This window comes from Bombus vancouverensis, chromosome 11 (assembly GCF_051014615.1).
Source record: "Bombus vancouverensis nearcticus chromosome 11, iyBomVanc1_principal, whole genome shotgun sequence".
NCBI lineage: Eukaryota > Metazoa > Arthropoda > Insecta > Hymenoptera > Apidae > Bombus > Bombus vancouverensis.
The window spans coordinates 2,134,505-2,152,769 of record NC_134921.1 but is presented as its reverse complement, the minus strand read 5'-3'; the positions used below and the strand labels follow the sequence as shown (position 1 = coordinate 2,152,769).

The 18,265-nt window shown below is 32.7% G+C and overlaps 1 protein-coding gene across 3 annotated transcripts in view; it reads right to left on the bottom strand.

Annotated features, from left to right (window-relative positions):
* Positions 1-18,265, bottom strand: part of LOC117160785 (uncharacterized) — a 131,416-nt gene that overhangs the window by 9,005 nt on the left and 104,146 nt on the right. For all 3 annotated transcript variants that reach the window (XM_076622768.1, XM_076622769.1, XM_076622767.1), the window contains exon 4: positions 11,524-11,717. In XM_076622768.1, the coding sequence (XP_076478883.1) occupies positions 11,524-11,717 (194 nt within the window). The remainder of the gene's footprint in view (positions 1-11,523; positions 11,718-18,265) is intronic.

The following is an 18,265-nucleotide window of genomic DNA, read 5'->3' as shown; positions in this document are numbered from 1 at the left end:
TTATACATGGGACAGATATAATACAACATGCTTTACTTTCTATCGGCTAATTTTCAGAAGAGGCGCAAGCAGCGAGACATAAAGATTTCAAGAACTGTAGGAATAAGAACCGCAAAAAAGTTTCAAGAATCGCTGCTAATAAAGATACATTTTATACACCATTTTTAGCTTCTGATCCATATATGTCAGCATTAAGAATAAAATCATATAACAAGAATGTTAGAATTTAATCTCGAAATTAAGATTAATAATCTGTGGAAGACACAATGTTTGTGTTGAAACAATATTATGTGATATTTATTAAACAAAAATTACAGGAAATATGAGTGAGCGTTGTGGAATGTTGACAGTTGGCTAGTTATTCTCAGACTGACTAACTTAGTGACCCATGGCCCTTGAAAAGGTTTTGAACCCCACTCTCTATGCAGTAATGAGTGTGACCTGTGTAGATATCTGTGTGGCGGCACGTGCCACGGAACATTCCAGTAGCTTCGCGATACAAAGCGCTACGCCGTCAAAGCGTGACACCGACGTGCCCGATGTTCCATCCATATTCTTACGCTTCTTCCGCCGAATTCTCGGAAGAGCATGCACGCGCCAGCCGCCGCGGTACATCTAACGAACGCACGCTAGTGGGGATATCGCTGAGCAACGAAGGAAAGAATCCGTTCGATCAATCACCTCATCTATATGCGATTAATATTGTTGTATTCCAACAAAGAATCATAAAATACTAGATGCTGAAACTATAGAACTCATACATGAATAAAATGGAATTTCACGATTCATCAGCCCCATATACTATGTATATTTCTTCAGATGATTATATATTGTAGTATCGTAAATATAAAAATTAGTTTATTAATAATAAATGGATTAAACAGAAAACAATGGTTATTTAGCATGAACTAATCGTAACAACGTATTATAATTAATTAACAACCCTTGTCAACACAGATTCAACTCTCTCTCAACAACGCTAACAACACTATTTCGACAACGCAATCCGCACTCTCTAGCTTCTCAACTCATACTGCCGTTAATTCATTTATGTCTCTTAGCAACCTTTTGTCTTTTGTCTTAGCCTCATATCCTTTGTTTAAGCCCCATCATGCATATGCTCAGTAACCGCTTGTTTATAATTCGCACGACACCCCAGGCCCCTCGTCCACGATACTACAACATTATATTATCATGTATTACTATTATATATTATTATTATTCTATTATGTATATGCATAATATATATAGAATAAATTAATATATTATGATATATATTTTATTTACAATTTTAGTCTTATTCTTCAATTAGGCAATACATTTCGATTGAAAACTGCCACAATTTGTAGTATTATCCAATATTTTTTATTTGTTTTAACGCGTTTAAATTGACTAAAAAGAATAGATACTATGTGAAATAAGGAGGTTTTCAAATTTATTTAAAGCTGTTCAATCCAATAAATTAAAAAAAGGATTGTCAAACATAAAATATACTATTTACATCGTATTCAATTTAATGCGGATTATTTTTCAACACTTTTTAAATGAAATTTTATTTCAATATCTTGCATGGTTTGAAAGTTATACGAAAATATCCCATAATTTTCCGGTCTGGTTCATCGTGCGCTAGGAGAATTACAATCCCTTGTTCATAAACAGTTTTCATACTAGGTTCCAAGATTCCATCGAGTACTCGTGATATGAAAGTGGATACGTAAACAAAAGATCAGGTGCATTGAAAATCCTGTAGGATTTCCTTCTTGTACCATGTCATTTTATATTATTGTTATATTATTTATACCGCTATTATTATCCTGTCAAAACAGAACCAAGATATAATATGTGCGGTGGTGAAGCTACAATTAAATGTGGATGGTGCAAGAAATCTTTACGTCTTAAACATTTCTTTGCTAAGTACTACTATTCCAGCGATTATACACGGTATATACACTCTATTATAGATATGTTTCTACAAATTCTAAATGTATAAAGAATACAAAGTGTACCTAATATATATATGCAAAATATCGGAAGTAAAATATATATATATTCTTGACTGTTCTAACTCTATTTAAAACAAGGATATAATTAAATAATCATATATGTCATCCGTATAAAGAAGAGAAATTCATTATAATGATGAAAATCACTCGCAAAGCGACAAATATTCAAATCTTTTAAGTTGTAACTACGCAAACTTCATAAACTTTAAACTCAGTTTTTGACGATATGTTACAATGTTTAGAGGTTAAAATGATCTGTATTTAACATTTGTTTGGTCTAGTTATGCTTCTGAAAATATGAACGTGTAGAAATCATGAAGCATGCTAGTTTTAAAAGGACTATTACGCACGATAACGTTGACGCGATTACTGCAAGCCGGCTTTGACGCAAGCCCACCGTCAGGAAAAGCCGACTGACAAAAAAATAGAATATTTGTGTTAACTGGTTACACAACTATAGCAGACTTTGGATATTAATGTTAGCACGATATTTATTATTTGATATTTGATTTTTAGTATAGTATTTACAAGTCATAAGTCATATTTAAAAATAGTAGATTATAATAGTTTAAATGTACGTAGGAATATACGTACAAAGGAGAAAAATATATTATTACTATGTTATTGTCACGTCGATTCGGAGTAATTTCACGTTCCGCACATAAGGTGAGAAATTCGTATTTCCATTATGATCGTTATTACAAAATTTATTAGAAACTGACAGAGTAACGATACAGAATGTTATAACAGAACAGAATAGAATGTCGAGTACTGACTTGGGAGGTATTTTTATATCAAGGGTTTGGTTCCTGTGGAGGGGTTATCGCTGGATGCCGGTCACATAGGAATTCCGTTACTGCTTAGTTACTGTTTTGATGGCTAAGGTATGTGAGATATAATTATCCTTTCGCTGCATTCCCACGGCCACCGTGACATTATCAATAGACACTACTTTAGATGTATAAATTAGTAGCTCTATAGGAAACATAGAAAATTGAAGCTATGGTTTTGATCGTGTATTAAGAATACACCCATAATCAATAAATCCATGTTTTAATCCGAGTAATTCCTAACATATTTATATTTTATGTATTTCGTGTGATTATTACTGCACAACGAAATACCCGTATATTTAAATACATTTACGCAAGTAGCAATATATAAGAAACGAATATTTATATGATGTATATAAGGTTGTAGATAATAGTAAAAAATATATCATTTCGGTTAAAAAAAGACTAATCAAGTAATCTGTTTTGCTACGAAGAAGACTAGTGTATTTACACCTTCTAGCAGGCGTAAATGATTCGTTTTTATCATAACTTAGGTTGCTAGTATAGTTAGATACTTTTTAGCAAGTTCTGAAATTGCTGGATATCTATTTTGCCTTTCGCCACTTATACAGATCCAAATCAAAGCGTAATTCTGGTTTAACCATTTGTGTTTCAAATTCAACATTTGCATCATACAGTGGCTTACCAAAACAATATATACTATACAAAACATTTTGAAATTTCATTAGCACTGTAACAGTACACGACTATCGTCACTATATCGGTAAAATTTGAAACGAATCTGAAAATAAATATAGAATTTGCAAAATATTTATTGCAAAGTTATTTGCAAAACTGCAAATATTTATTCAATTATTCACTACATTAATAAGCCACAATGTGTAGTAGTGAGAGGACCTTTGGTATCAATTGAATATTTAAAACTAATATTCATGCCGTGTATTAACATTTTATTGTGAGTGACTGTTTACAAATGTCAGTCTTGTAACTCCAATATACATTTTCTGATTGGTTTCAAATTTTATTATTATAATAACGATCATCGTGTATCGTTACAGTGTTAATGAAATATCAGAAAGTTTCGTATAATGCACATAATGTATTGATAAAGGAATTCTATAGTAAGTGTTCGAATATTATGGTGAACCGTTGTGTTTTGCAAATTATTATACTTTCTCAAATATTAGGGAATTTTGTCATACGTTAATAATCACTCGAAATGAAATACGAATATGTTAATACACGTGTAGCTGTGTATTAAGAACACGGATATATTAATCATTGTATATATTCTATATAATATAATATAATATAATATAATACAACATAATTTAATAACATTATGCACAATCGTATTTACAATTCCCATATACGTAAAATAGAGATCTCCAACAGAGAGGTACAACTGCTGTTTTTTAATATTTAATTCGCCATTAATTTATACACATTGGTAATATTCACATATTATTTACTTTGTTTAATTGAAGCTTTCGAATGCTCGAGAGCGGTTATCGATCATATGATTGAAAACACATACCAAAAACAAAGCGTAGACTGAAGAAAGAAAATGCGATGGTGCGATCGTAGGTTTCCGTTACTTCGACGTGTGTCATTGACGAAATCTGTAGAATCCAGTTTCTTGGAGCCGCCAATTTCAGGAATAGCCCACTAGTCTTTTCTATCTGAGGTTATATTGGATAAAGCTACCACTGCCACGTACACCTGATTGGAGATTGCAGAGGCTGCGAGGAACTGACCTTCTTATATAAGGTGTCTCCGCAATCGTGATACTACCGGGAAGAAGTGATTTTTCAGGAAAAAATAAGTCGAAGAAGTTGAGTAAAGCTTTTGAGAAAAATGTCTTTGAAAACCTAACACGATATACGTGTGTTGACTTTAAGTTTCAACTTGAAGGACTTCTGTTTACAGGATTATAATAAATCAAGGGCGTATTTTAGAGTTGACAGGAATATCGAGGAATATCGTTTCCCTTTTGGAAAAATTAGAAAATGCAAATAATAAGCTGCGACGACTTAGTACAATTTAACAATTTAGTTGGAACAACGCAACTGTGCATGCATCATGATCCATATTTCTTATATTATTAAAATTAATATTAAAACGTAATAATCTTATGCTTTTATTTATGAAAAGAGCCTAATGGTATAGATCAACAGGACGTATGATAGTAATAATGGCAAGAAATAATAATTGGCTATGTTTCTGAGTACAGGCACAATCAGAAACAAGGGTCGTGTAATTGAAACTTGCAAATGATATACAGGAACTTGCAAAAGTATTCGCATATATTTCGTAGGAAACATTTATGTGCATGTATTGTACGTGTTACATAGAACATTTTGAAACCTCACTAGCACCATAACGAATGTAATTGCAATAACTATATTAACAAAAATCTGAAGATATATATATAAAAAGTAAAAAATTAAAATATAGTATGAATAGTCACTTTAAGCATACAAGTGTTGAAGATGGACCTACTGAACTTTCTGTTTAAGTATTTTTATTCTCTTTCTAAAATATATACTTCTACTAAATATTTTGTAACTTTTATAGTTAAATAGATGTATTATATTAATTAACAATATACATTATTATTTTATTTATATATATATAGGATGGTAGGTAACTGGTGGTACAAGCGGAAAGGAGGTGATTCTACGCGAAAAAAGAAGTCGAAAATATAGAATAAAAAATTAAAAAAAATTTTTTTTTTAATTGTTCCATCGAGACAACGATCTACAGTGAGATCCGTTATAACGTACCGAGCGAAAATTCAAAGTCGATTTTCTCGAAAACAAAGCCTCAAACGAAAAATTTTTATTCTATATTTTCCACTTCTTTTTTCGCGTAGAATCACCCCCTTTCCGCTTGTACCACCAGTTATCAACCACCCTGTATATATTGCAAAACATTTTGGAATCTCATTAACACTGCAGCGAAACACAACTATAATTGCGATTAGTAAAATTTGAAATAGACATAAAAATATAATAGAAGTTACAAAATATTATTTATTGAATATTATACGAATAACCGATTATTTACTGTATTAATAAGCCACAATTTGTAGTGAGACGGTCGTTAGCACTAATTCTATGTTTAAGACTATTATTCATGCTGTATATTAATTTTTCACTGAGTGTATATTCGCAATGAACGTCTTGTCACTTCCACATACATTTACTGAATGGCCTCAAATTTTATTATAGTCAAATAATATTATAGTCAGGATAGCCGTATTTCATTATAGTACTAAGGAAATTTTAAAAAGTTCCGTACATTGCACATCATATATTCATGAAAAATTTTGTGCCAAGTGTTCCTATACTTTCGCGAGCCGCTGTACGCGTACAGGGCAAAATGATTTCTTTAGAAAACAGAGCAACATGTGCAAAAATTTTACTCTGCAATATTCCCGATTTATTTTTCACGAGGAATCGCTCTTTGGCCAGTTATATCATTGTAGCCTATGATACCTCAATGTAGCTATATGATGTCTCAATTCTTTCGAGATTGTCTAAAATGATCCTGCCTTTTCTAGCATAAAATGGAATGAGGTGATTTCCACCACCCCTATGTTACTGCGTAATACTTCTCGCTTGCACCTTTTGGTAGTTGTATCGACGATAGTAGCAACAAAAATATTCTGGAAGCATGCATCTATTGAAAATGAAACACGTAAAAAAAAAGACGACAAATCTAAAGGACAATCTATACGATAAAATATACCATTGCCAGATCCAAAGACCGAGAACATATCAATTCCTATTTTCGTTGAATTTGAGCGAAGATTTTGACTTACTTTTTTTATCGGCATATATTTTATATTACATTTTATGGAAAATATAGCGAGGAAGCTAATTAATTAATGAGATACGAGTATAAAGTATAGATAATATCCAAAATTAAACGAGTTAATTTTGTATGCATACCATATATGCTTTTTCATTTCTACTAAAAATTTCTCATTAGAATCACTGTATTAGGTGATAGTTCTGTTCTTGTTTGTAGCCGACCCCTAAATTCATATATACATATATATATTTATACGCATATTTCAAGTAATTTGGAAAAGAAATATGTAAGAGCGAGCGGCGGTTATACGTATATATGTATAACGGTGCAATTCTAGGATAATTCAGGGATCGATTCTGAAAATCGAGTTTATTGTGAAAATACTTAAATGAAATACAGGAGTAAACAACAATTAATAACAGTAATAATTAAATAAACAACAACCAATTAATAACAGTAAACAATAAATAGCAAGTTCTGTGCAATGTCTAGCTGAAAATCGAGAATCGATTTTCAACGTCCTGAGCTACCGATCTTTCCCCGTCAATCTTCAATGTTTTAAATAATTACTCTTTCTTCTGTGATCTTGTCTATCTCTGATGTTGATCTCTATCCGTCCGTTTGGGAAATGCGTGTCTCTCAAAATGGCTCTCCGTAAAACAAAGAAAGCCGCTCTGTCCGTGAAACAAAAGAGGTCGTGCTGTCCGTAAAACAGAGAAAGTCCCCTTGTTTATCCGCATTTGAACTCTTAGAAAGTTTACATATGTGTACACAAAAATTGTTCACTTTGATAACATAATCCAAGGCCATTGAAACCGACGAGGTCGTCCCTTTTCCCAAGAATTACCAATTCCACAAATTCTCACGTCCGATGCTATGTTGCAAGCTTGCCTCATTCGTAACATGTAAATGTACGAGTTCCTCAAGTAATCCGGAAATCGTAGTTATGCATTAAATTATGTATGATACACAGAATTAATTGTATTTCTTCGAAAAAGAATTTGTTTTAATTTCTTCATCGTCAGTCTCGATGACACGGAATTCATATAACGCGAAGCGTATCTCCTGCGTAATAAAAAGTCCTGTTGTATTTAAAGAGGTTTAAGTAATGACGTTGTGACTTGACCTGTGTTTCGATGTGATTTCTGATCTTTTGCTTGAATAAATATGAATCTGGATACGTAGCTGGCTATGATTTCTACTAGTTACTTGCCCATTTACAAAACACCAATCATTCAAGCTTTAAATTGATATTTAATAAATATTGAAATAATATAAATATTTAATAAATATATAACAAATATAAATATCTCACCAATTAGGCACAACTAATTACCAAATCGCTTGCATAATTTAATATAACTGATTGATTTGGCTTTACTTCTGCCTATAGCGAATAAGAGATCGTAATCTCGGATATAATTCAAACTGTATGAACTGTATCAAGTTAATTGATTAATCATAAATGTCAATATGGTAACACGCACACAAGGGCTTCATAAAGGATTCATCGTTTAATCCTAATCCGACATAGCTGGTACATTGTTATTATGGACATCGAATGTTTCATTTTGTAGCGACCAATCAAAGAGGCTAATGATAAGTGGATTTTTACGCATTTATGAGAAATTCGAAGACGTAAAGATCAACGCAATGTACACAGTCTGCGAAAATACATAAAATATTTCAAGAAAAGTATTTATTGCGATATTTAGTAGATGAAACCAATTTTTATTCAGATTCCATTTCGTTAGCTATATTCGTAAAAATATAAAAATGCATAAAAGCCCCTAGTCTAGTGATATAGTAAGAATAAAGCGAATTAAATTATATTTACGCAGAAAGTTAATCTTTTCTTTATGTTACACGTTGACTGCCACCGTGATCATCGGCGATCCATGGCGATCTATGCTAAATTTTGTAGAATTATTAAAATAAGAAATTTTATGGACTAAAAAATTGTTAAGAATGTGAATGATTTAGATAACGTAGACAAAAAAAAAAAGTGAGCAAATACAATGTAATATCTTCTTCAAGCATTAAATGATATTCTTTCTCTTTCTTCTTTAGAGAAAATAAAATTTGCATGGCAACCAAAGTTTGCAATCATTCGCTTACTCCTTCCAATGTTAGAAGCTTTTTAGAGTATATTTTAAGCGTTCTTAAAGCATTCGAACATTCGATTTTAGATTCGACAAGCAATCGTCAAATGGCGAAAGAATGCTTGTTCATACCTTCATTTTGCTAAATTTTACTGAAATAGGGAGAAGCATTTGCTTGCTTGGTCTAAAGTCTAAAGTGCTCCAAACGCACTTTAAAAGCAGAGCACTCTGAACTTTGACATACTCCTTCAGCAAAACATTTTGTTTCTTCAAAAATCACTTTGCCACGGGAAGCGGTTGCTTTCTTACGCTTATTCAAATTCTTATTCTATTGACGTTTATTGGACAATTCTGACTCTATAATAAACATGATAAATGACCCAGATTCTCAAGGAACCGATGAATAGGTCAAAATTATATAATCATACAAAATAACGGTTCAGAGTACTGTTATAGGAAACTAATGGATTAACAATTGCACGTGTATTAATGTTTACAATCGTTTGCACTTAACGCCATGAAGCGTAGTGTTGTTATTAGGAATTAGTGTTGTTATTGAGAAAATGTGGTTAACATTGACGCGTTGAACATTTAGACATCCGGAAATGAGCCGTGTTCAAGAGGAAAAAATTCTCGACGTTTCGCTGAAATTGCAGTTATGTCTATCGAAGGCCGTAGGTCGTATTGATACATGTTAGTGTTAGATGTGACAATCCGAGCCATGAAAGCCTAAGATTTTTACAGTCCTTTGATTTACATATCACTGAGGAAGTTTTAGATGAGTTAGACGGACAAGTACAGTGAGAGATCCAACAATATCAGCGATAGACAGAGGAAAAGAAGAAGACAGAGGACAGATACGAAAAAAATTTAATTGTATTATTTATAATTGATGAAATGCGATTTTTATTGTAATACAAAATATGCTATATATTTTTTATATTATAATGTTTTAAATAAGATAATAATTACAGAGGCTCTAATGAATTTCTAATGATTTTTTGAGTGTACCTTGTTTTCTATAAGTGCCATAACACTTGTGAATGCAAGTGTACATAAGACAATATCAACGATAAAAGAGTCGTCATTGGAATAATAAACGGATAGAAAAAAAGATCTTGTAATGTTTTTGAATCAATTTTGAAGCAATTATATCACTATGCTAAGTTATCCGAGCAGTATCTTCGGAATAAAGTCTCATTGTGTATAATTAAATAAATTGATGTTCTTTAATTTCTGAAACATGTACGGCAACTTCTACACGCAATACGTGCAACATTTTTATCTTATGCCATTCTTTATGCTTGATTAATTACTTCCAATGAGAATAAACTACATATATATAGTATATTGAGGACTTAGATTAGATATGACATAGTACCTATATTCTATATTTCTACAATTAATTTATTTTTTGTTGATGCTGTTACAATGGGTAACTGTAATATTCCTTTTAAGGGGAACTGTAAAGTCATGCGTAAGAGTTCGGTCAAAGGATTTAACCAATCGTATTCGCTTCTGCGATTTTCGAATAGAGAAGATGGATGCAATAGATTGACTGATAATTTTTTAAGTAATTTTAATTTTATGTTAAAGCTATTATGATTGTTTCCATGACTCGTAAATGGTTTGTAACAGCTTTACGATATTTGGCACTTTTTAAAACGATTTATGCAATGCAATGAGTGTTTATACGACTCTTACTGATCCTAGTCATTTCTGACGCGATCTTAATGATTCTACTGACCAAAGTTTACATTAATATATTTATTAAACAGGAGAAACATTTGTTATCCTTCATCTTCTTCTACTATTTGAAAAAATGAAATATTTGACAAACAAATTTGATCCTTTTATTTGTTACATTTTTTCAAATAAAAAGTACTCAAACCCGGATGAAATCAGTATTTTTCCAGAGAGTTAAAATAAAATTTGGGTATTATTCAAATAATATATCTGAACAATGATTATTTGAATAATAGATATATTATCTTATTTTCAAATGATTGTGCGTTAGTTTATTTGAAATGAAGTAATTTTACCTAGATTATTTCATCACTTGGCTATCAAATGAAATAATTATCTATTTTTAATTATGTACTTGAATCAATTTTTAATTAAATACTTTTCTAAATATTTTCTGATCCTTTTATATATGCATATTTCGGACAGCGTTGCAAATATAGATTTCATTACAACGACTCACACAAGTTATTTAATATTTAAACAATTTGAAGAAGTACAAATAGAAAGTGGGAAAATAGAAATGCTGCAAAACTATCGAAATATAAAGGACATTTTCGTGAAATGTAACATTATGCTACTATGTGCGACTCGTGTAAGGAGATTCTACGTATAAGGATTTATTGTGATCAAGTAGAAGTTAATTCGTTCAAATAAAATACGAGGAAACGCCACGACAATCTCTTATGTCAAGTTATTTATTACTTTATTTAAATGATTTAATTATCTCAAATAAGGAATTATTTAAAGGTGTTTTATTGGAATTTTACACAAAACAAAATTGCTTCTTCTATGACATTTTTAAGATAGAAATAATAAATTGGTTGAAACCGTTCATAATAATTACTGCTTTTTATTTTATTTCAAATAAAATACTTTTCACGTAGATAATTTCCAAGAGTCGCAAGTACGTTGCAACAAAATTTGAATAAAACTACATGTTGGTAATATGTAATTGGTTAATAAGATAATGAATTTTGATGTTGCTGTCATATAAAAAACAAAAAGCTGTAACTTATAATACTCTTCCCTTATAGTCTACAAGTAAAATATGTGGATTACCTGGAGTTGATTTTGTTCAATCGTAGTACAACTTTGTCTGTGTTGTTGAAATTTCGGTTGATACGGCTCCAACATTCTAATCTTGCCCCATCGATTGAAAAATAACGCAATCGCCGCGGCCCAAAGGAGGAGGACCAAAACAACAATCAAAACCTCTTCAGCTCTGACTATAATAGCGTTTGGTTCCGGAATGCCTGTTGCAACATTATATAGTATTACTTTTAAGTTTATCATTGTTTTTATATATTGAATATATATACAGAATGTATTCAAGTTATAAATGTATTATATAACGCGTTACGAAAGTATTCGAACATTTATCACAGAAAATTTGCATGAATATATTATGAAACTTTTTAAAATTTCGTTAGCATTCTGACGAGACACTGCCATCGTCACTATAATAGTAAAATTTCAAACCAATCTGAAGATGTATACAGAAACTACAAGACAACGTTTATTGCAAACACACGATTAGCGAATTTATGATTAGTGGAGAATGAGTATACTTCGACTTCGCAACATATTGTGGTTTACTAGTATAACTAATACAACTGACTGTTCAAATACATTGTTAATCTTTGCGAAACATATGCTTCGAATAAATATTTTGTACGTTATCCATTTTTAGATTCATTTCGAATTTTACTAATGTAATCACGATAATCATATCTCAATATACGTAATGCTAATAAAACATTTTGTGTAATATGTAGAGGGTGTAAAGAAAGTAGTGTGATTCTAAACATTTAATCCGGTGGAGATTTATTTAGAAAGTCTATGCAAAAACAACTTGACATGGAAATTCAAGGTCAAATTCCTGGAAAAAATGTTAGTTTTAATAATTCTTAAACTAGATTTCTTCGCTTTATTCACAATGTGTTTACATTCTGTAGTCAGATGCAAGAAAAGTAGCATCTATCGATGCAGGTTAATAGTCGGATATCCTCTTTTCTTCTTTGTTTTCTCTTTGACATTTTCTTTCTTTTTTTTTCGCTATTTAAACAATCCCGAACTCGCATTTCTCTCTTCAGTCAAATTTCTCCCCAAAGTTACGTTCTATGTAAGCTCGTTAGTAAATATACATGACAAGGACAATAATTAAGGGCTGTCTTTCCCTAGGAACACGGGATCGATTTCATCTTCAACATGGATTTAAATGTTACATTATTAATTCTTGATTACCAAAAAAACTTAAACGCTGAAAACTGTATTCCCGCGAAACTTTTTCCGAACGTAATTATTGTTTTATTACATTCTTTTGATCGTTCTTCCTTTAAATGAAATGGATAGATAAATATATATTTCGATATTCGCAATCACATTCCACTATCACTCGCAACTAGAAGATGCTTATCACGCACACGCACACACGCCTTATACTATCTCTAAACACTAGTCCTTTTACTCATCGATTGTAAAGCAGTCTTTGTGTGTTGTCTTACTTGACTATTTATCTTGTCTTCCATCATGTAAGACGTTGGAGTCTGCCACATTTTTACAATTTTTCCCAAATTTTCCTCTCGTATAAAGGTAAAACTTAAAAATGACACTTGTTTGCGCTCTTATTATAATATTGTTTTACAATTTTGCTTCGCTCTTGTAGTCTTTTATCAATATCAACAAGCATTCCTGGTGTCAGATGTTTCGTATCATTAACATCGACTCATTAACATTTGCGCTAGATTATAGGCTAATTCTTTGATTGGCGTGTTTCTACATGCTGACAATTCTAATTCTATTTTTGCACAAAATTCTGCATTTCACATGACGAGAATGGCATGTCGTCCGCAATTAAATCTTCTGGTATTCTATGTATCGCAAATATAGGTTTTAATATATTCATTACACTATTCATAGTTTTAGACTTTAATCGCTCAATGTCAATTCACTTAGCGAAGTATCTGCTACAGCTAGGTAATTTTTCCCTCTCCAGCGTAAAATATCTATGACTATCTTCTTACACGATAGCTGAGGAAGAGAGTGAAGAATTAATGTTTCTTGGTTTTCTCATTTGCATATTTCTGCATGCGTCACATTTCGCCCCAGTATTTTCAATATCTTTATTTATACCCGGCCAGTTTATTTTAAATAAGAACCATTATTGGTTCTTATTTTCATTTCGCTTATTCCTAAATGATCTCCATGTAATCTGTTTAACACCTCTTCTCTTAAATTACCTGATATGACTATTTTGGCTCCATTCAATATTAAATCATTTTGTCATTATTAATGCTTTTTTATTCTATTTGTCTTCCAGTTCCCGCCATGTGTTTGTAAATGCTACGTACACTATGAGTCAAGTCTATCTCATCTTGTTTCTCGTGAGGTGAATCGCCTCTTGACAATGTATCAGCTATTAACATATAAGTTGTAGTTTGTAAGTTTAAGTCTAAGTCGTTGTGACCTAGTCGAATATATTTTTGCAATCCATTTCTTAAACACTGTAACTAACAGTTTATGTATATTAGGATCTGTGTGAATTCTTACTTTCCGGGCGTAGACATCATAATGGAATTTTCTAGTTGCAAAGAGTATGTAAAGTAGCTTCTTCTCTACCTGTGCTTAGTTTTTCTCTATCTCTGTCAGACTTTTAGATGCGAATGCTATTTATTTTTCTGTAACAAGCAACACTCTAATCCTGCGAATGATGCATCTCTCAGTATTGTAATTTGTTTCTCGTCATTAGATGTTTGCAATAGGGGACATTTACTTATTTCCTCTTTTATAATATTAAACTCTGTCTGATGCACTGTCTTAGATAATTAACTGCGACTAATATACTTTGCAATTCTTTTTTATTATCTGCGATCTTAGGCGCTTTTGTCGCCTGTATTTTATCCTTAGCGATGGTTATACTCTTCTTTGAAGATATATAACCTACATAAGCTACTACATCTTTTCTATATTGGACTTTTGTTTTATCGAATTTTATATTACTCCTTTGCGCTGTTTCAATTGCCTGTTGCAAACTTTTGTCATGGTCTTCTACAGCTGTGTCTACCATCAGTACATCATCAAAATATATTACGATACCAAGTATGGGACCAAATGTGTTTCTTCATTTTTTTCTTGAAATAGAAAGTAAAATAGAAGTCTATTGAATCTGTAGCAACCCATTGGCGTTGAAAAAGCACACATTTGACTTTTTGGCTCTTTTCTGATAACTTAATTTGTCAAAACCCATTTTTGATACCAGGTATAGCACAATAGCTTTTCCTAGTTAACTTTTCATCTACTGCTTCTGTTGTGGTTATATCATAATATGGACGATGTATTTCTTCATTTAGATTCTTAAAATCTCTTGTCAAATTTTCAGACTTCCATCTGATTTTTCCCTAATAATTAAATTGTTTACCTTGCTACTTCCATTGTCGTATGCGCGTAGTACTTTCTCATTTTCTAGCTGTTCTAAATGCTGTTGAAGTTTATCTGTTGTAACTTTTGATACCTTTGTTTGTAGTTTTGAGATACGCACCCTCCCTTGCGTTAAAACTATGTCATAAGTCCGTGGAAATGCTCCTATGTCTACGAAAACGTGTTTTTTTAAATAAATGGCTCTATATCACTGTTTCTTTTCTTTATGTTATGCACTGCATTTAGTATGTCTAGCTGTTTGTATGTTTCTAATCCTAACAAGTGTTCTACTTTCTCTTTTGTTACTGTAAATTCTAATGTGTACTTATTTCTTTGGTATCTATCTAATGTAATCTGCCTGTCTTTTGTTTGTATTTCTTCTAATCAGTCTTCTATTTTACATTATTTATGTTTAAACTGCTTATGGTAAAGTTACTTCCGCTGTCACTGCCCGCCTGACTTCTATCGTTTATCATATTGTTTATATTCTATTGTTTATCTTTACTGTTGTCACGCTTGTTCTGCATGCCTGCGCCGGATGATTGTATTTTCCACATTTTTCACTTTTTTCCCCGTATACTGGACACTGCCGCAGCCATGTATCCCATTGCACCTGTTCTGTCACGAACTCGTGTCTCTAACCTGCTGCTTATTCGTTGCTCCCTAAAGCTTCCTCTTCCGTAACTGATTTCTTCCTCTTTTCTTCTTTTATTACATCTCTCTTTTGTATAGTGATTTTTTTGTGTTGCGTATATCTTCTGCGAGTTACCTCCTTTTTTTTACATTTCAGTGTACTTAATTAAGGTTCCCAGTTTTAGACCCTGACATTTTAATACTGTCTGCCGCGTGATAAATTATATTGTCTCTTATCATCGAGTTTATTAGCATGCCATAATTATAGTTACCTCTATTTTCTTTGGTTGAGTCACATAATGTTGCAGTGACTGCCCTTTTTCTCTTTCTTCGCTATTAAAGAGAAATCTCTCATACGCCTGGTTCCTTTGGAACTCAACGTAGTCCTAGAAAGCTTTTATTTTCTCAGGTTCTTCTTTGTCGCCCCCTTCTAGGTTAAAGATTTCAAATACTTCCATTTGCTCACGCTCTATTAGGTAGAGCAATGTTGCTGCCTGTGTCGTTATGGCTTTTGTTCGCCTCTCTCTCACTATCCTGAATAAGTCAAAATCTCTTTCAAATTTTCCTCAGCTTTCTGCTATATTTCCTCCTTAGAGGAGTGTTTCAGGTTTATTTATAACATCCACGGCTACTTCTGTGACGACTACACCCTCTTATTCCTTAATGGTCACTATGCTTTCTATGTTTTCTATTTTCGGACTAGGTGTGCCTTATTTCAGCTTTCCTTTGCCTTTTCCGGCAGCAGTATTTATTTATTTATTTTCTCTTCCTTTTCTATCCTTTTTATTTACTTTTTTCTTCTTATTATTTCTCTCTTCTTCTATATTACTACTATTACTACTATTTGTTTTCTTATTAGCACACGTTTATGCACGTATTTTTCCATACATTTATTATGTTGTAATTATTTTTCTGAAATACGTTAATTTCTACCTTTTACCGACCGCTCCATATTCGCTTGCGCTTTGTAGATGGATTGCAGTAATAAACGTAGTATTTGATATTTCCAGTTACACTCTTTATTACTCGTTCCAGACGCACGTTTCGCGATCATTTCACTCGCAATTCATCAGGCACGCACGCACGCACGAACACACCTACTACATTTACGACAAAGATATCCTATGGGTTAAGAGGAGTGGAATAACTTTCAAAGGTGTAGAATCGCGTTACGATCCTCTTTATATCCTGTGCATAAAAAGTTTCTACAAGTGTCTGAATATTTTTGTGATCATAGTTACGTAAAAATTTTCCAAGCATATTCGAATAGAATGTATACACAAGATCATCCACCATTCCAAAACTTTTCTTCATAAACTTGAAAACTTCTCTAAACATTATTAAGAAAATTATTAATGAGTCAGAAAACTCGGTAAAGTCTTAAAAATGTCGAATCTCACTTGCAAACTTATTTCTAAAACTCATGCATGACAAATAGAAGGGAAAATCTTCCAAAATTAGATATACTTGTCGGAGAAGGGTCAGGAATAAGGTTGTGGGCGTTTGATGAATCTTCATTGGAATCGGCCATCGTCGTGTTATAACGAAGGTACGGTCGGTTGATACGAGTATGGATGCTACGGACTCGACAATCAACCGCGGCGGTTGGACACTCGCGATACTAGTGATGTTGGTCTTAGGTTCAATAACGAATCCGCGGTCAACGGGATGATAGATGTACGTGCTCACAAAAATCTAAGTCGGACTCTGCGAAAACGTGGAATATCCACCGAGCGTACAGACTCTAAGTAACTCGCTAGTACGACCTCACGAGAGAATGACTCTCCGTCGCGATGATGCTGCAGAGGAAAACTATGATGGGGTGTGTCTGAGGACACGAGATCATCGGATTCGTCGAGGATACCCTTCGTTCAGAAGGTAAGGGAATTTGGCGTCGCTGCTAATTGGTGGTTAGAAAAAGATGCTAGCCGCCCTCGAGGGAAGGTTGCTAGTGGGAGACGCCGTTCGTTGAAAAATAGGTCTCTCCTATCTTCCCGTAGCTGGGACAAAGACTGTTTGTTTGAAGGACTTTAGTCAACTAAATTTTAAGATTTATGACGGGCCTCAGGCTAGCTGAACATGTACTCCGGAGACGCATCGACATCTGGCAATCATCTTGCTCGAAGAATAGGGTCTGCGTGTGGCGAGCCACGGGACAGAAACCGTTGGAATGTTTACTGTCGCGTGTCGCCACGAATATTTGTTTTAAGGAGAGCTATAGAATTACTCCATACCTTTGTTAGACAAAGCGTTCATCCCGTGACCGCGGCTACGTTCGGCGACTGGCTGTCGCCTCGAGCCCAAGCTCATTATCACAACTCGCGAACAATTACAATCGGATTGAATAACTACAATTGTTTAATTACAGCTATAGTAGACTCTAGATTACAATGTTACGGGATTATCCAAAATTCCAAAGGCTCCGGTGTTCTTTCATCTCCGACATACTAGTGATAGTAGAAAGAGATATAGTAGCTCACGAAAGTATTCAAACACCCTTTGAGAACAACTTTTTTAAAATTGAACCAAATGGCTTCAGTTTTCTTTTTTTTTTTTTAGAAGATAGGAAGATTAGTTTATTGGATGACGTGAAAGAAATTTTGAGAAAATTGAAATTGTTCGTATTTGCGGAAAAAATAGTAAAGATAACTTTCTACAATGTTTATATCTGACTGTTTAATGAAGATTTAAACAATATCAAATTTCACTAAATTTAAACAAAATTTCATTAAGTGTATTATCATAAGGTTTC